Below are 19480 nucleotides of genomic sequence, written 5' to 3'. Positions count from 1 at the left end.
GCCATGTGCGGGGCTCAGCTGGGCTGTAGGAGGGGGAAGGTGCTAGGTGCGGGGCTCAGCTGGGCTGCAGGAGTGGGAAGGTGCTAGATGCGGGGCTCAGCTGGGCTGCAGGAGTGGGAAGGTGCTAGATGCGGGGCTCAGCTGGGCTGCAGGAGTGGGAAGGTGCTGGGAATCCAGGGGCTGGACTCAAGGGAAGAGCAGGGAACCAGTGCTGGGCTCAGTGGGTTTGTGGGAAAGAGAAGGAAAATGGTGCTCAGCTGTGCTGTGGGGAGGCTAGCAGGGAACCATTGTGGACTCAACTGGGCTGAGGGGGATGGGGGAGGCAGGGAACAGGGCAGCTCATCTGGGCTAGAGCAGGGAACTGGTGCTGGTCTCTGCTGGGTTGTGCAGGAGTGGCTTTTGGGGAAGGTGCAGGGAACCGGGGGGGGGGGGGGGGCAGCTCAGCTGGATTTCAGGGGAGGGAGGTACAAAGATGTCTAGAGGGGAGGGGACAGCGGCAGGAGGCCTGAAATGACCTCCCCTGGTCCAAAAAAAATCCTTCATTTGGGACCAGTCAAGTCCAGAGGGTGCCAGACCAGGGAGGTCCAACCCTTACCCAAGTCCCCTCCTTGCACCCTCCCTCCTAGCCAGACACCCTACCCCCATCCACTTCTGCTCCCTCCCCCTGGCCAGACACCCTACTCCCTCCCAAACTTAGCAACCTCCCTCCCGTCTGACCTCCACCTCCCTCCCACATCCTGCATCCCATTCCTATCCCACTCATTGGCAGCCTTCTCACACACACTGAACCCCTTATTTTTGTCCCCACCTTAGAACCTAAGGGGGTCCATAATATTCCTCAGAAAAGCAAATCTAGCCTGTGGGAAGCCCTGAACCTCAGTCCTCCCTGTCCTTTTCCCTCATCCTGTGGAGTGCCAGAGGAGTGATGTCTCAGCTGGGAGCCACTCAGTGAGGGTTGGGGTTTTGGGAGGAGTTTTTGTTTCTACTGTGTGCGGTCCCCATCTGATTTTTCTGTGGTTAAGGGATCCCTGACCCAAAAAAGGTTGCGTACCCCTGCCATAAATAAAGAAAACATTGAAGCCTTTTGTATTGGACATAAATTAATATTTTACTTTATTTAAAATGAAGTTTGATAAAGTAACATGAGAAAGTTAAAGCATTTTCCCTAGCTGCAGAACTAGCAAAATGGCTTGGGCACAATTGTGTAATTCAAGGTGAGTTTCCATTAGCGACTGGTTGTCCGCAAAAAGGTTTATACGGGGTCCATGGGACAAAAAGTTTGAGAACCACTGAAATAGAGGCACCTTCAGCCTCTCCCCCCAAGAGGCCGCTGTAGGCTACCTGCTGCTTCACAAGAGCCCACCGGGAGATCAGGTCTGTTACCACGGCGGTGAAATCACCATGTTGTTCCAGTGTGGATGATGGACAGACTCTTTGAGTCTTCCTCATTCAAACAGTTGATTTAAACAGCATGGTAAGAAAGATGCCACATGAAAACACTTGGTGCATCCACAGAGAGGCAGAATGTATGGTATCTCTCCAGAGAGAGTTGTCATGATTTGTGTCTCTGGGCGAATAAGACCTTTGAGCTTTCTGAAGAGGTGAGATGTTTTGATTTCCTGTTTCGAGGGATTTGTTCTTTTGTCTTTGGGCTGCACGTTGCTTTGACCTGAATGGAGTTAACTGTGACGACACATTTCTGAGGTATTCTGACACACAGTGAAACCTGTGCTGAAGACCCCACATTCAGTGAGAGAAAGTGCTGCTGTCAGAAGTAAATTCAAAGTCTCTCCAATTTTCTTCAGAGATCGCTTCTACCAGGCAGTGGGGCTTTTACTAATTGGTCCCTTATATAAGAGTGACTAAATGTTATCTGGATCTTTTTGGGTCATATCAACAGATTGCTTTGGGCTCAATCCTAGCTTAAAATTTAAATTGGATCAGGCCCTTTGTAAGCAGTTTGGGAAGTGGTCTCACTTGGCAATTATTTGGTATTTACATAATATATGCATTGCCATCATGGTATTGACATATACATTTCTCAGTAGCTTTACATATAAAAGAGCCCAGCCCCATTGGCATCTATGGGCAATGTAAGCAGTGGTGGTGAGGATTAGTGACGTGGTTTTCTCCACCCTGTAGTTGTCATGGTTAGTTCACTGTTGTCATTCTGGCTTGTGGAAATGGAGGACACTTGATAATTTTGCCGTAACTTCAAAAAATGCAGTTGCAGTCCATCTCCTTAGGGATGTAAGTTCCCATTCATCAGTTAACCAGTTAATGTTGGGTCACTCCAGGGCTGCCTCTGGCGCCCAGTTATCCAGCCAGTTATGCACCCACCTTATAGTAGCCCCATCTAAGTTGTATTTGCCTAGTTTATTGATAAGAATATCACGTGAAACCATATCAAATGCCTTACTAAAGTTTAGGTATACCTCATCCACCGCTTCTCCTTTATCCACAAGACTCGTTATCCGATCAAAGAAAGCTATCAGATTGGTTTGACAGGATTTGTTCTTTACAAATCTATGCTGGCTGTTGCCTATCACCTTACTGCCTTTCCCAGTGTTTGCAGATGATTTCCTTAGCTACCTTTATTAGACATAAAACCCTACAGAGCTAAAAGGGAATAACACTCAATTGTAACAAAAAGAGCCATCTTAAGAGCTGGTTTCCCCCCAGTACCATCTCCGTGGGGGGCAGAGGAAACAGAGGCTCAGGTTCCACTGCAGGTGCTTCTGCTTTTGAAAGGTCCCTGGTCGCCCCGTGCTCCCTGTGGTGTCCCCCCCCTCACTGCCTCAACGAGCCTGTGCTGTGGGGAGCCGGCTTAAAAGCAGAGTTCCCCTGCGCACGGGGCGGCTCCTCCGGCACCATCCTCTGTTCACAGCAGCCAAGGATGTTTGCTGCAAACAGAGGCCGCTGGACTTAGCGAAGCCAGGACCAAGCAGTCATGGCTCACGCGAACACTGCACCTGTGCATTTTAAATGCAGTAACCATCTGCCTGTGCTACAACTTTGCATACGGCTCCCTGCAAGATTGGAGCATCAGCTTCCTAGATGGGGAGTGTCATGGGGAAGCAGAACAAAAAAAAATGTCGGGGTGCGCTGCTCTTTTCTTTCCCTCCACATGAGGGAAACAAGCAGCCAAAATGGCTCCATGCTCATTGTCCATTTTCATTCCTCTTGGAAACATTTTCCTGGAAGCTTCCCCTATGAATTCTTAGAGGTTTCTGGGAAATGGGAGTAGCAGGTGTTACATGTTTTTACGCTGCATGGCAAGCACCAAGTGTCCCCCTGACCCTTTCATGCCCAGATCCCCACCCCCTCACTCACTCCACCTGGCCAGACAGCCCCTGCCTCCCTGGCCAAAATCCCCCCCCCCCCCCACAAGCCCCTTGACCAGAATCCCCTCCTCTTCCCCTCCCTTGCTGCCTCTTTCTTTTGAGGCAGCATGGGCCGGGGGGAGGGAGGAGGGCTTTCACATCTCTAGCCAGTGGCCAATCAATTCTAGTGCTTCTACTGTTGCTTGCATCAACGGAGTAGCAGCAAGAGCAGAATAAGGCTATGTCTATACTGGGAAGGTTTGGCGCGACAAGTGCTATCAACATGTAAAAGTTGCCAAAAGTGGAAACCAGTCACGCTGGTTTTTTGTTCTCTCATTGTCGGCCACATTGCTTTGCTACATCTGTCTACAGGGTGCTTGCAACGTGGGCAAGGATCGCACAGTGCAGTGTTGTGAAAAGGCAGAGCTGATCCCTGCACATCTTGGAATTCCCTTGTAGCTCTGTGAGCTCTCCATGCTAAGGAATGTCAAAGCAGCTCAGCTGTCCCTCCAGCCCTCCCACTGCAGCACCAGTTTTCCTGCTGCTATGTTCCTAGCAGGGCAGAACAGGAACATTCCAGTGATTTGTTCTTCGGTCCCCAAATGGAGCAGCTCACTCAGCTGTCAGATACTTCAGGGAGCTTTGAAAAGGGAGGGGGCACATGCCTGGAAGGCAGCGGGGATCACAAAACATGGAGCACATCAGGGCAGACATTGTGGGATACTGGCAGAAGCCAGTTCTCTGGACAAAAACACTGGCTTTTGGTCAATAATAAAGGGAAGGGAAAAGAGAAAAGTTTCTTATAGGGGTAGAAGTTTTTTGTTGCCAAAACTTTTTCCCTACAAAAGTGACATTTCATGAAGAAGTGGGTTGTGCCCACGAAAGCTACATGTTCTGTTAGTCTCTAAGGTGCTGCAAGACTGTTTGTTGTTTTTCCAGTTACAGACTATGTTGGCTACCCCTCTGAAGCTTTCTCTCTGTCACCAAAAGCCAGTTTTTGGTGACAAAATGTGCCAATGTAGATAAGGCCTAAGAAAGGGCTCCATACAGGCAGGGTGTCGGATATTCTAGTTGCCTTTATCTTCTCTTTAAATCTCTGTTTTGGTTAGTTTAAGCAGTTGGAGAGCAAGTGAAGGGATATCTCTTGGCCTTCTCTCACCAGAAGACCAAGCCTGAATTCCCATTCTAGTAGATTTCCATCAAAAGCTAAGGAGACAGAACTTTTGTGTTTCCAGTGTTGAATATAAATTGAATATTGATAAATGCCCAATCATTCTGTCCTTACTGTGTGAAAATCTTCCATTAATTTGAGATTTGCCTCAGTAAGAACTAGACAATACCATAGTTTATCATTGTCTATTGAAATATTAATTGCCCAAAATCTCTGAAAGTGTACATTAATGTCACACTGCTGCTGATCTGTTTTCCCTTGAGTTCTGGGAAGATAAAGATGTGCCAAAAATCTAATATATAAAGGAGAATGTTTGTATGTTTGTGCGCTAATAACTTAGGCACTATAAGAGCTACCGCAAACAAACTGTGCATGGGGTAACCTTTCCTCCAGGAGATGATTTTAAAGTACTTTTGGCAGTATGGGGAGAAGTGGCTTCCCGGGGGAAGTGGAGGCACGAGGGGAGGGGCAGCGTTCTGAGTGGCAGCTGCCCGACTCGCCTCTCCCAGGCCGTTCTACTGCGCAAGCGCCTCTGGGGCGGGAGAGCCCCCTTCTCCCTCCCGCCCGTGATGTCATTCGGCCCAGGCCCCTTCCCTCCGGCAGCAGCCAAGGGTTGCCGAGTGGCAAGCTGGAGCGCGCGGCTGCCACTAGGGGACGGTTGCAGGCACAGCGGGGAGGCGACGGCAGCACTGGGAGCGGCCCGGGGTCCGGCACAGCTTCCTGGTCACATGGCAGGGAGCCTGGCACCTGCACAGCGCAGCCCGTGGGAGAGGGGAGTCCCTGGCGCGGCCCCGTGGTGCAGCAGGTAATGGGGCGAAAGTTTTGGCGTGGGCGGTGGGGTCGTTGCTCCCTGCAGCCCTGGGCGTATGCTTGCCCACTCTAGGTCCCTTGCTTGCCCCCTCCTGCCTGCCCCGAGCAATGCCGGGTAATTCCAGCTAGTATCTAGAAATACCTTTTTTGGCATCCAAGAAAGATGCTGAACACCTTGCATTAGTGAAACAATTTAATTAATATGCTTACATCTTTTTGTGATTTAACAAAGAATGAGAAGTTCTTTTTGTCACCACAGCACTTGGTGTTTAAAATAAAGGTAAGAAACATTTCTAGAAGTTAACACCCTCCATTTCCCACTTTATTATCCTGGGGTTTTTATTTCAAAAGGTTTAGACTATGGAAGCTGTGAATCTAGCGTATTGTTGAATATGCAGTACTATAGCCATGTCTATCCCAGGATGATAGACAGGGTGGGTGAGGTAATATATGTGATTGAGCCAACAACTTTTGTTGGTGAAAGAGACAAACTTTCAAGCTTCCACAGAGTTATTCTTCATCTCTGTATAAGCTCAAAAGCTTTTCTTTCTCTCTCTCTCTAACAGAAGTTGGTTGATGAAAAGGCTGTTGAATGGGGAGATAGATAAATTCAGTTCAGAAAGATAAAACTGAAAATCTGACTGAATTCAGCATTTCCTCAGGGGAAGACTGTAGAAGCAAGTAAATATAAAAGAGGTGTGGTGAATCTGTTTTAACCTAGGGAATGATTAAATCTGCAGAAAGGTTAGCTGAGAGCAGCCCTGTCAGTGTTGCTGCAAGGCCCTTTACCTGCAATGCAGTGCTATGCATCTGCAGCTAGGTGGTGGAGACAAATCCTTTTTCTCCCTCCCTGTCACACACAGCTTGGCTGCTTTCAAAAGCCAACACTGTTCAGGCAGCAGAGGTGCACACGCTGCTGCTGCTGGTAGTTGTTTTTTTAATGGCTCTTTCGAAAACTGTTTGTCCATCTTCAGGGGTATCTTTATCAATGGGAGTCCGTGCTTCGTGCAGGTAGGCTTTCCTTTGTCTCCAGCGAACTGCTGCTTTTCTTAAGGGTCTTCCTTAGAAGAAAGGACTTTTGGGTTCCTAGATGAAGACTTTGGTAGATGAAAGCTGTCTCACGTTTGCTTTAGAATACTGCAACTTGACGTCATCTTTTCTTCTTCCTTAAAATATTACCTGATCATGTGATTGCAGAGGAATGATGCAAATCTAGTTAAATCTTCTGATTAATTAGGAGGTAGAAGGAACAGATATAAAATTTTTCATCTGAATGCATTTTATTGTAGCAGTGAACATGGTAGTTATAAAAATTGCAAACTATAAATTCTGCTGAGTAGCTATAAATCACCCAGATGTTGCTTCTTTTGAAGCATCTGTTAGCATTTTTGCAATACTGACAGCTATCTGCTTCTTACGCCAGCATGTTATATAGGCAATGGAGTAGTTGTTGTCTCCAGCAACCCCTCTCTGCCTCTTTGTAGGCTATACTGTTCGAGTGAATGATGCAGACAGGGTGGATGTTATGAGGTTTTTGTGTGTGAATATTTGGGGGTTTGGTTTGACTCAATTCTTGTTCCCTATTTAGTGGAGAGTTTAATCTTAAGTACTTGAACCATATTAGTATACCCTTTTGATCTGGCTCTGCAGTTGGCATTTTACAAGTCAGACTATTACAGGGAGTCTGCCTTCAAATGAATTTGAATAGTAGAGCAAAGGTGATTTGGAGGAGAGCTTAATTTTTAATGGTACTATGAAGATTTTTCTGAGAGAGACTAATAGGGGGGAAAAAACTAACTGTAGTGTGAAACTGTGATGTCTTGTGAGACTGAATCTGAGAGCTGTGGGATAGTGAGATGCAAAACTGTAGGGTGCATCAATCACCAGATAGTCAATAGCATGACTTAGTGGCTCCAGTTAGGAGGGCGGAGGTCGTAAATTTCCAGCATGGCCTGAGTGGTTTCTGATAACATCCTTGATGCAGGAAGAACATTGCAAAGTACCTCAGAGGTTTCAAGCATTTTGATGTAGACCTTTTAAGATGGCTCTTTTTGTGGCCCCACTTTCTCATCTCATTCCACACCTTCTCTGAAGCAGCTATTTAGTACTTGGTTACAGGAAGAAGAAAAATCTTGGCGGCATTGAGGACACTGAATGAAAATTAACTCTGAATGAGGTGGGTGTGACTGTTGGATTTAAATTCCCTTGTCTGCTCTTTTTCCCCTCCGTAGGTGTATAGAGGATATTTATTAGCACCCCCTTTTTTAATTGCTTCAAGCTCACAAAGCTCTCCTCATAGCACATCTGGACTACTGAAACATCTTTTTCTCTGGCCTTGACTGTGCAGTCTTGCCCCATTTGCAAGGCTGCGGCAGAGACAATTTTCCTAGCCTGTTGGTATGGTCATCTTATCCGTCTTTGTATCCTTCCACTGGCTCCCCCTTCTCTAGCACATGAAACGTAAGCAACTTCTCTTCACAGCCTATCCCTATTCCACTTGTCATGTATCATTCTGTATCGAGAAATTCGCTTCCCCTTTAACTAGCTCAGGATGCCAGCCTCCATCCCAGCCACTTGTGAAGTTTTCAGAGACACCCTTCAGAGAAGCAACATCCTTAAAAGCCCTTCAGTGTTCTTAATCCCTCCTTAAATCTCCACTTTGCTATAGCTACAAAAATATTTGAGGACAAGCTAGACTGCTAGTTCTACTGACCAATATTGTTTCCTTGTACTCCCCCCTATCTCTGTATCCATCCCTGTCTTGTCTTGGGGCAGGACCCACCTTTTTCTTCAGTGTTTATATAGCACCTACCGTAGGGATGATCTGTTTCTACTGTGTACAGTACTTAGCACAACGGGTGGCCATTCTTGGTTAGTCTTTTAGTACTACCAAAAGCAACATAATTGATGTAGAGACTGCATGTTTTCTTATGCATTAATATACAAGATGTGAATTTCCTACAAAAAGATTGCTAGGATAACTCTGAAGGAGATTGATTAGCTCTGTAGGGTTTTATGTCTAATAAAGGTTTGATTTGCTTTGAAACAGCTAGTTTTATTGTGTGGCTTTGAAACTGTCATACACTCAATTTTTAACTTTACTATTTGGGGGATTTAAACATCCCCTTATCGCAGTGGAAGCCAAAATGTTTTGCTGATGCATGTGAACGAGATAACACTGACCAACTTAACTGTGTTCCTGCAATCAACCTAGTACAGCATATATAATTAAAAGGTTGTGACATTTTCATCTGTAGACATAGCAGTTTTTAGCGAAAGGAAGGATTTATTAAATGTCTTTCATCTTCTGTATTGGACTATAAAAGGTACAGGTTTTAAAATGGCAGCCCCTTATTTTTTTTAAAAGATCAAGTTTTAACTCCTTTTTCCTTATAAGGGATCCTTTCAGCTCCTAAGATATGTTTTACACCAACCCTTTCTCCAAGCAGATGGGGAAAGGGCTGAAGTGTCCAATAAATGTCACTGAATCCTCTTACTCGGGGACAGTTTCATATAATAGGCATGACATCAGTCTCAAATGAGTGAAAAATGTTAGTTAATGTTCAATTTCAAGATAAGTAGAGCGCCAACATATAAATTGCTACATCTCACTAACTTGAAATCTTTAGTATAAAAAGAAACTGGAAGAACTCCTGAGGGCAGTAACTTATCTCAAGGGGATCAACTGAGTCTTTTAATTCACTGTAAAAATTATGCACACTTCTTGTTCTGATTATGAAAAATGCCTCTAGAAAATAATCAGTTGCATTTCTCAGGTATGAAGGGCTGCTATGTACATGTCACTTGGCATTTTTAACCTGGGGATAAAGGCTTTTAAATGTGAGTAGGTTTTCTGAAGGCCACTTACTATCATTCTTCTCTCCTTTCCCCTCCCAGTCTGACCTGAAAGAAAGTGAAAGCTGTTGAATTAAAACCTAATGTGTCTTCACCTTTTATGTTCATGCTCTTTCTCAGGCCTGAAACTCAAAATCGAGGCCCTACTACTCATTCAGAGAACGATCTTCCTGAACAAGAGGAGGAGATCCTGGGGTCAGATGATGATGAACAGGAGGATCCAAATGATTATTGTAAAGGTGAGAGCTTGCCTCTTTACATTGTGCCAGTATAGTTTGGTGTCCTTTTCTCCCCCTTCACGCTGTGGGCATTAAGACTGTAGTGTCTAATCTGGTCAGCTCTACAACTATAGACCTGTGTTGGTATAACTGTGACTCCAGGGTGTTAAAATCCACATCCAGTCAGTGACATAGTTGCAGCAGACTAATCCCCAGGTGGGGATTAATCCTCAGCTGGGCGGGCAGGGGAGCGGACTGTGCCGGGGTCTCAGGCGCTGGGCAAGCGGTATCTCCTCCCAGGAGGGCAGGAAGCTCCGCAAGGCCGGGCTGGCGGCAGTGCCCTAGGGCACCCCAAGCACCACCCTCCCTTTGCCCCTCCAACTGCAGCCACCACCCCGGTTCTATGCTCCGGGGACCCGGCAGCGGGTCGCGTGTTGCCTCCGCCACTCCCCGGGGGGCAGATCCCTGGGGAACTCATGGCCAGCTGAGCCCGAGGCGGACCCTGGGAGCAGCTGACATTGCCCGGAGCCACGAATCACCCGGCCAGGCCACGCCTCGGGGCTGCCCGTGCAGAGCTCCCAGCACCCCGGAGCCAGGCACAGGCTCCGAGCAGTAGGGCGCAGGGCTCCCTGCCTGCCTGCTCCTCCTGCAGGCCGGAATGCACAGTGGAACAGTGCCCCAGGCCGGGCTCTGCCAGTGCCTCAGCTCCCTGCCACGGCTCCCTCCACCTACTCCCACCCCACCACTAGGGCCACGCGAGCAGCGCACCTCCCTGGGGGCAAACACATGCCAACGGGAGGGGGCAGCGCTGGGAAATGTGGATAGCCTCTACAGCCAGTTTCTTCCGCCCACTGGGACCTGAGAACAAGAGTGAGTGTGGAGTGCTGCTCCCTCCTGCCCCCAGTCCCACTCCTCTCATGCCTCTGGGGGGGGGGGGGGCAGGAGGGGGAAGGGAGGTGGCAAAAACATTCTTTGCTTGGGGTATTCTATAACAGCCTTTATGATCTAAGGTTTAAGATTTTGCCACTGTTATTTTTAGTAAAAGGCACAGATAGTTTGCTAAAAGTAACTGGGATAAAATGGAGAGAGTTGTCCCAGCACCCAGGGCTCCTGCGACTCCAGGAGTACCCCGGAGGCTCCTGCTCCATGGCTGAAACAGAAAATGTCTCCGATTCTGTGACTTAACCTTAGTTAAGGACTTAGTTCGGATTAATTTCTGACTGCCACGCGTGTAGCAGTCAGTTCAAACTAAGGGGATTTAAAATGACGCCCGCCCGGGAACATGCAAATGAAGCCTGGGATATTTAAATCCCGGGCTTCATTTGCAAGTTCGAATGCCTACATTAGCCTCCCTAGTTCGAACTAGGGGGCTAGTGTAGACATACCCTTAGATACAACCACATCTGCTCCAATCCCAGTGACAGAGACCATAAACTTCAAGATCTCTACCAAGTATTTGTAAAACTCAATTACCCAGCAGGGGAAATGAAAAAAAAAAACAAATTGAAAGGGCCAGATGAATACCCAGAAACCATCTACTTCTAGATAGGCCCAAGAAAACCAACAATAGAACACCACTTGTCATCAACTATAGCCCCCAACTTAAACCCCTCCAAAGCATTATCAATAACCTACAACCTATACTGGAACAGGATACTACACTCCGAGAGGCTCTGGGTGACGGACCTATGCTCTCCTATAGACAACCACCTAACCTCAGGAAGATTTACTAACAACCACAGGGCATACATACCACATTAAAACTAACTCTGGAACTTTCCCTTGCAACAAACCCTGTTGCCAACTTTGTCCACATATTTACTCTGGAGACACCATCACTGGACCTAACCATGTCAGTTATATGATTAAGGGCTCATATTCCTGTACATCCAGCAGTGTGATATATGCTATCATGTGCCAGCAATGTCCCTCTGCGATGTATATTGGATAAACTGCTCAGTCATTTCACCGAAGAATTAATGCCCACAAATCAGGCATCTCCACAAAGAAAAAACTGTTAGTCAACATTTTTAATCTAACTGGCCATTTCCTTAAAGACCTGAAAACATGCTTCTTACTTCAAAGAAACTTTAACACCAGATTACAGAGGGAGACTTCAGAAATTGTATTTATGCTTAAATTCCACAGGTTGCAATTGGACCTTAATAAAGATGCTAATTACGTTACACATTACAAAGACAGCCTCCCCACCTTTTGATATTCGTAGTAACTCCAGATTAGCCACTTACTGACTTACAATAAGCTATTTTCTCTTTCCTTGTCTCTTCCTTGCCCCTTCCTCCCTCACCTTCTGTTCTAGTAGCTGATTTGTTAGTTTATAATCTGTTTACTTTCTTCATTGTATTCCTTTGTTATATATGGTTATGCCAATTCACTTTCAGACTATGATCTGGCAAAGCCTCAGAAGCGCGGGTTTGCTCCCGGTGCCCCTGGTCTGCTGGGGACCGTCTCCAGCAAACCAGGGGCACCGGGAGCAAAGCGGTCCGGCGCCAGAGCAAAGCCTCAGAGGCGAGGCACACCCCACCCCCCCCCCCGCTGCCGCTTTGCTCCTTGTGTCCCTGGTCTGCTGGGGGGGTGCAGCTAGTGTGCCCCCCCCAGCAGACCAGGCTTTTGTTGTGGACCCTGGGGCAGAGCAGCTGGGGCGCTGCCGGTTGGTCCCGCAGCGCCGCTCTGGGCACTACTGGACCAACTCGGCAGCACCCCAACTGCTCTGCCCCAGGCGTCCTGATTCAGCCGCTGCTGGTCAGTTTCAGCAGCAGCTGAATCAGGACTCCTGGGGCAGAGCAGCTGGGGTGCTTCTGGGTTGGTCCAGTAGCGCCGAGGAGCGGTGCTACTGGAGCAACCCAGCAGCACCCCAGCTGCTCTGCCCCAGACGTCCCCAAGTCAGCCGTTGCTGAAACTGACCAGCGCTAACTACAGGAAGCCGGAGGCACAGTTGCTCTGCCAAGGGCTTCCTGGAATCAGCTGCTGATCAGTTTCAGCAGCAGCTGACTTGAGGTTCTTAAGTTGAATCTGTATGTAAGTCAGAACTGGCGGTCAGTTTCAGCAGCGGCTGAATCTGGACGCCAGTTCCGACTTACATACAGATTCAACTTAAGAACAAACCTACAGTCCCTATCTTGTACGTAACCCAGGGACTGCCTTATCTGATTTGTGTCCATTAATCCTTTGTCATAGAGACTGTCCAGGGGGGCATTTCTGGCACTTGAGGGCATATATCACATTAGTGGATGTGCAGTTGTATGAGCCTCTGATGGAAGCTTATGAGGTGAGGTGGTGGCTTAAGAGGTTAGGTCCTGTGATGTCACTTGTGTAGATGTGTGGACAGAATTGGCACTGGGGTTTATTGCAGGGGTAGCTTCTTGAGTGAGTATGATGGAGGTGTGCTGCATGGTTTCTGGAAATAATTAGTTTCAGGTTAGGGGGTTGTCTGTAAGCAAGGATTGGCCTGTTCCCCAAGCCCGTGAGTGAGGGGTCATTTTCCAGGACAGGCTGTAGATTGTTAATGATGCCCTGGAGAGGTTTAAGTTGGGGGCTGTAGGTGATCACCAGTGGTGTTCTGTTGTTTTGTTTGTTGAGCCAATCTTGAAGAAGCTGATGCCCGGGTACTTGTCTGGCTCTCTCAATTTGCTTTTTCACTTCTTTTTTCCACCATTGTGTGGAATGTTGGTGTAAACAGATTCTACATTCATGGTGACCAGGATGGTGTTTTCAGAAAGATTACTGATGTTCTGTAGTTTCCTCAGGAAGTTGGTGGTGTCTCAAAGTTGTAATAGTATGTTGTAATGGTTACAGAGATCCCTCTGCCCCTCTCCCCTCCAGCCTTCCTTAGTTCCCCAATCCATAGCTTTTCATTTATCTGCATATTTCAGTGATGCTACTTTATTCTCCCATACTGCACTGCCTAAACATCAGGAGGGAGGACATCTGGAATACAGGAAAAGACAACGTCCTTGCTTTCAGTTCTGGTGTCTGATGCTACAGCTCCCTCTAGCAATCAAGAGGAGCAATTTCAGGGACCTATCTACACCTGGAATGAATCCTCCTAATTTTACTGATAAGCATGGTACACGTGCTGTCCAGCCTACCCAGGAGCTGTGTGTGGCTAGAGCATGCTCAGTGCATCTGAAAGCTTCAGAAACGTTAGCTGATAAGTTCTTAAACTTCTGCTGAGCGTTGACAAAACAGTTTTCAGAGGCTTATCTTTTGGTCCAGTTCAGAAATTTTTTTCCAACTGAGATAGAAAGACATTCATCCCTTATACCAGCATGACCACTCCCTTTCTTTGCTTTAAAAAAAAAAGTACCTTCATATATAATCATTGAAGTTCAGCTTTAATTGGGACATATTTATTTTCATATAAACTTAGGTTTTTTACAAAATACCAAGGAAGAAGCAGTGAGACTATTCACATGGAGAAAACACTCATGTGCCTATTATGTTTAACCAGCCTATCAAAATGTATTGTGTGAGTGAATTTTTCCTAAGCTTGAGTTCTTGTTCCACCTGTCTGTTCTTTGACTTCCATGTGATGGTTTGAACTGACAACTTCCCATTTGCTTTTTCCAGGTGGTTATCATCTTGTGAAAATAGGAGATCTATTCAATGGGCGATACCATGTGATTCGGAAGCTTGGATGGGGACACTTTTCCACGGTTTGGCTATCTTGGGACATTCAGTAAGGTTTTTGTTCTTTTGCTGGCATTTTTGCCAAGAATCTAGAATAGATGGCCTGTGCACAGATTCTTACTATCTTTCATGGACTGTGCATACGTCATAAAAGATTATTGCAGTAGTATGGGCACAAGTATTCATATTTATATTGCATGCATGTTAGTGGACAGAATGGCCACTCAAGCTATAGTTTGTCCTAAATATGTAGGGCAAAGGAAACTAATTGGGTTTTATAGGCACTCTAGAGACAGTTTTCTCATGAGTAAATTAGCACTTATCTTCCATGTTATTAAGAAAGCAATCCTTTAATAACCAGGTCTTGGATGCAAGTGAAACAAGCGAATTCTAGAGACTACCTCTTTGAATAGGTCAACTTATCACTAACTTGTTATGTCTGTTTTAGGGGGAAAAGGTTTGTCGCTATGAAAGTAGTGAAGAGTGCTGAGCATTACACAGAAACAGCACTGGATGAAATCAAACTGCTGAAATCAGTGAGTGTCTGAAGGCAGAAAGCTGTTTTCAGCTTTCTCCATTTTCAGAGTTAATACCCCATTCCATTTGGAAGATAGATTCTTGTACTTAGGGGTCACCTCTGGGTTCCACAGTACATGAGAGGGGTAAGTTACAGACCCAAGCAACCAGTTGAGTCTTTGGATGGGTTCTATCTTTGATCTAAAAATGGATAAGAATAAGTAAAGCTGACAAACTGACTTATAGAACACCATTCAACACGTTTTAATCTCTTTTCCAAGGTGGCACTTATCTCCTCCATGGGAACTGCTCATAACCAATATGGATGGTAGCTTCTGATCATCATACAATAATTGAGACTCCTTGCCCCCTAATCTCTACTTTACGTCACGTAGAGCTAGTGTTTTTGTTTTTCGTGCAAGTTTTATTGGTCTGATGATAAAATGTTCATGTTACATGCTGTTTAATGGATTGTTGGGAAGGTTGAAGGAGGTATACACCATTCTAGGTACTACTAGCACTGCTTAGCACAGCTCCTGCTTTCCCCCTTTCCTGTTACACCCCACTGATGTCTAGTCTAGGAGTTCTGTTCAATGATTTATCTCATGTTACTTGTCTTCCTCCATGCAGGTCCGTAACACTGACCCCAACGATCCAAATAGAGAGATGGTGGTTCAGTTACTAGACGACTTCAAGATCTCAGGAGTCAATGGCTCCCGTATCCTTTTATAGACTATATGACAAGGCACAGAATTGAGTTTGTGTGGGAGTTTCCTGTGCAGCTCTCTTGCCAGCGGGGGGTGACCAATGTCTCTTTCAGCTGTTTTACTGTCCAAACCAAATCTCCAATAAAACAGTCCCCTCCTAGTGGGCCTTATAGTTGCATGCAGAGCATAGGCCTAGAATAATCTATCCGCAACTCTGTGACCATATACATAGGGTGAAAAGGACAGTCCTGCTGAGTCGTGCTGTAATCTTTAAGGTAGCATGACTGAACTTGATTAGAAATAAATAGCCCAGTATCTTGGGGTTTTCCTCTTTTAACCTTGAACAAGCCATCTGCAGTATTTCATTAAAAACCTGTTTAAAAAAAAAAAAAAAGGTATTGTGCAATATCAGAGATTAATCTGATAGTGCTGAGTCTAAATTAGAGGCTTATAATTTAGCAGCACAGATAGGTTTCTAAGTAAGGATGTCTGTTTTGGCAGCCTTACAGGCCCAGTATCGTTTCTAAAGCACAACCTTATGACCTGCTTAGAAACTCTTTAATACTGGATCAAAAAGGTCCTGTGTATCTTTGTAATATCAAGAACAAAGGCAGACTCTGATAAGCGTTCTGCTTGACATGAAGTACTTTACTGGGTTCTTTGTAACTTGTGGTCTAGAAATTTTGTTCCCAGAACTGTCTTTGCACCATATCTCCCTCTGTTGCAGAATGAGTGACTTCCATTTAGGGATGTGAAGGACTAGTCGATGATAAGCAAATGCTTATCAGATAGTCAACATGGTAATTGACTAGTCCGTCTCTCTCCCCCCCCTCCCCCCTTTTCTGCCTCTACCAGAAAGTGGTACTTCAAAGTAGCAGCGCTGCTTTATTTTCAGTGTTGTTTAAGACTTCCGGGCTCTCTTTGGTTCAGTGTGTCCCTCTTTCTCCTTGACTCTGCTGCAGACATCTGTATGGTGTTTGAAGTTCTAGGGCATCATCTCCTGAAGTGGATCATCAAGTCAAATTATCAGGGCCTTCCACTCCCCTGTGTGAAAAGAATCATCCAACAGGCATGTTCCAACTTTCACTGTAGTAATACCCAGACCCCAGTGAGAACTGTGTTTTGGGACTCTAATTGCTCTTCCATCAAATGAATGAAATGAAAGTTGAAGACATTTATAATAATATATTCACGTAAAATAACTACAGATAAGTGGCTTCAGCAGTCGGTCTCTGCCGTCTGTTTAGCTGCTTTGAATAGTGACTGTGCATAATATAAATCCCTGTATGCTAACAGCAAAAACAGGCTGCCTAGACTTTTCATCCCCTGGTCCCCACCAAATGTTGTTACTCCTGAAGGGAAGGAAGTCCCCTCCTCTTTCCCTCAATGACTAGTTTCCTTTACAGGTTTTTATAAGCTCACTCTTTTGTTGAGTACAGTACCTGTTTATGGGTGATTAGGGGCCTTATACTCTTCTCTCGTACATCACTAAAAGGCAAAAATACTGGTAGGTTGAGGAATAGAGGTGAAGATAGCATTATATTCTTATTACCTAGTTAAAATAGTATACAAAGTTCCTTTTAACTTGTAGTAACTACCCCACGGTAGCCCTGGTGTTTAACTTGAAAATACCTGTTCATTACCTAGATAACTATTGAACTTTGATTATTTTCTCATCCTTTCACATCTGATATACTCAATGTGTGCATCTCATGAATGTTTGTTTTCTTCTCTACTATGCACAGGTTCTGCAGGGTCTGGATTACTTACACACCAAGTGTCGAATCATCCATACAGATATTAAACCTGAGAACATTCTCCTGTGCGTTAATGAGCAATACATCCGCAGGCTGGCCGCAGAAGCAACAGAATGGCAGAGATCTGGGGCACCCCCTCCGTCTGGCTCTGCAGGTGCCTTTACTACGGAAAACTGGCAGAGTCCAAAAAGATTGTAACTGATTTGACAAGGAAAAATTCTCTAGTTCTTGTCTTGGCATTGCCAAGTAAAGGAATAACATTTCAAACCATTTCTATAAAGCCAGTCATAAACTGCAGTACTAGTTATGTGTCCCCACAAGAAACTAGTCAGTCTAAAAACAGCGTACATGGTCATTGACATTTGCTTTTAGTATTACTCTGACATAGACTAGGTGGTAAAATAATCATTTGTAAAGCATTCTGAAAGACTCCTACAGAAAGCACTATATAAATGTCAAATTGGTATTTTCTTAAGCACTGTTTTGAGTGCGTGTGAATGTGTTCTATAAAAACTTACCTCCTTGTAACCTCCAGAAAGCGGAAAATTCCTTTCCTTGTGCAATTCTGTGGACGTATTTTGGCAAACTTTTGATGAAATGACATCAGTACTACACATTTGGCTTCTTGCAGGGCCAGCCTGAAAGGGGATTAAACCAACACAAGCTGTTTCCCTGTTGTGTGAACGCAATATCTGATTTCTATGGCAAAGGCCAGGCTTCATTATTTGAAGTCTACACCTATACTCTCAACACTCTTCCTTAACATCTCCATATGTGCCAGTGCACAGTCCCCAGGACCTGTTGGTCACTGCCAGTCTATACAATATGTAAAGTGCAGGTTTTGGCTGAGGCCAGTTCTGCACAGCTTGGGCCAGCTAAGCTAATAGGCTCCCTCAGAGTTTGTGTGTTCTGGTGCCAGGATCCCAGTTGACAGCTTGGCTTAAGCAAAATGTACAACACATGAAGCAAGTATCCTACCATGCTGTTACACAATTTAAGTCCCTGTTTCCTGGTCACCAGTGAAGTGAGTCTGGCTAATTAGAGCTTGACTCGTCTAATAGAATATGCTGCAGATCGTTTCTTTCTGGCAGATGCTTCTGTCCCTCTTTTGAGGTTTGAAGCTTTCATAATTGGAGGATGCACTTGAGTTCTTTGGGATAAGGAAGCAATCCCTTTTTTTCTTTCAGTGCAGCTTACATTTCAAGAGTACAGGGAAACACAGTGGGGCTCTGAAAAATGTTCCTGATTTACAGTAGTTAAATCTACTTTTTGCTTATGTTATATTTTTTTCCTGTAATGTGATTGCAATCTATAATACAAGTACACTAACTTATTTCTCTCTTTCTTCCAGTGAGTACTGCACCACAGCCCAAACCAGTAAGTGTAGTAACTTTTTTGTCTGCCTGTAAGTGTAAATGTGTGCTGTCTACATACATTCAGGTGTACAGCTTGTTTAGAATTGTTCTGTGGTTTTGTTCTATAATGCGGTAAGTGGAAGCCTACTTTGAAAACCTAGCAAAAGGAGCTTGAAGTGTTCAGTGCGTGGCTTTTTGGCCAACACTTAGGTGAGCATGTAAATTCCTGTTATAGGTACAGCTAGTCACCGAATGATGTCCAGTAACAGTAGTTGTGCAAGATCAGCTTCCCAAGATCACTAGCATTTTCCAGAGCTCAGCTGTGTGCCATTGCAGTGGCCCAAAATGCGGGGGGCAGAGAGGAGCTTTGAAAAGCCAAAGTGATCTTTGGTAATGTCAGTTCTTTTGCAGATTTGAATCTGTTTCATGTACTGCAACAAAGCTGTTCCTATCTAATGGGGGTCTGGCCTGTGAAAGAGAGGCTGCATTATCAGAGTGTATATCTCAAAAATACCACCAGAATTGACGCTTGTCATGGCATTCCCAGTGACATAGGTTATGGTGCTTGAAGTGTGAACTCTGTTCCCTCCTATCAGGGCTGAAGCCCGTTAGCTTGGCAGTAGGTGTAGGCCTTCCTAACTGCTGCATTTGTTCTGTGTATGGGAGAGGACTTTTCAGTCTTCCGGGTTGTCTGAAAAATTCACTAAAAACTAAAACCTGATTAAGTAGGGGTTTTATTGGAATAAATACCAAGTCAGCTGTGAGAGTGTCTGCCATTTCCATGCAGGCTGACAAAATGTCAAAGAATAAGAAAAAAAAATTAAAGAAAAAGCAGAAACGACAGGCGGAGCTTCTGGAGAAGCGAATGCAGGAGATCGAGGAGATGGAGAAGGAGGCAAGCCCTGTACACAAACAGCCTGAAGAGCAGGAAGAAACTCAGAACTCTCTCGAGATGCTCTTAAAAGAGAGCCCACCTGATGAAGGGGTACCAGAAAAGCTGGGTATGCATCTAGAATGTCACGTGGGTTGCACACAAGGGTGTTTAAACAAGCACAGTAACATTCCATCAGCCACACTGGTAGAGCTGTATTGTACCTCTCTGCAGCATGTGGTGAACA

At 45.4% G+C, this 19480-nt stretch overlaps 1 protein-coding gene across 4 annotated transcripts in view; it reads left to right on the top strand.

Moving 5' to 3' along the window:
* Positions 1-19480, top strand: part of SRPK1 (SRSF protein kinase 1) — a 46143-nt gene that overhangs the window by 10960 nt on the left and 15703 nt on the right. For all 4 annotated transcript variants that reach the window (XM_075910478.2, XM_075910476.2, XM_075910477.2 and 1 more), the window contains exons 3-10: positions 9280-9398; positions 13968-14076; positions 14476-14563; positions 15174-15261; positions 16213-16319; positions 16996-17161; positions 18359-18384; positions 19150-19363. In XM_075910478.2, coding sequence (XP_075766593.1) covers positions 9280-9398; positions 13968-14076; positions 14476-14563; positions 15174-15261; positions 16213-16319; positions 16996-17161; positions 18359-18384; positions 19150-19363 — 917 coding nt within the window. The remainder of the gene's footprint in view (positions 1-9279; positions 9399-13967; positions 14077-14475; positions 14564-15173; positions 15262-16212; positions 16320-16995; positions 17162-18358; positions 18385-19149; positions 19364-19480) is intronic.

Source organism: Pelodiscus sinensis, chromosome 27, assembly GCF_052426305.1.
Source record: "Pelodiscus sinensis isolate ZL-2025 chromosome 27, ASM5242630v1, whole genome shotgun sequence".
Taxonomy (NCBI): Eukaryota; Metazoa; Chordata; order Testudines; family Trionychidae; genus Pelodiscus; species Pelodiscus sinensis.
Note: the sequence above shows the minus strand (reverse complement) of the source record. Positions and strands in the feature narration are given on the sequence as shown.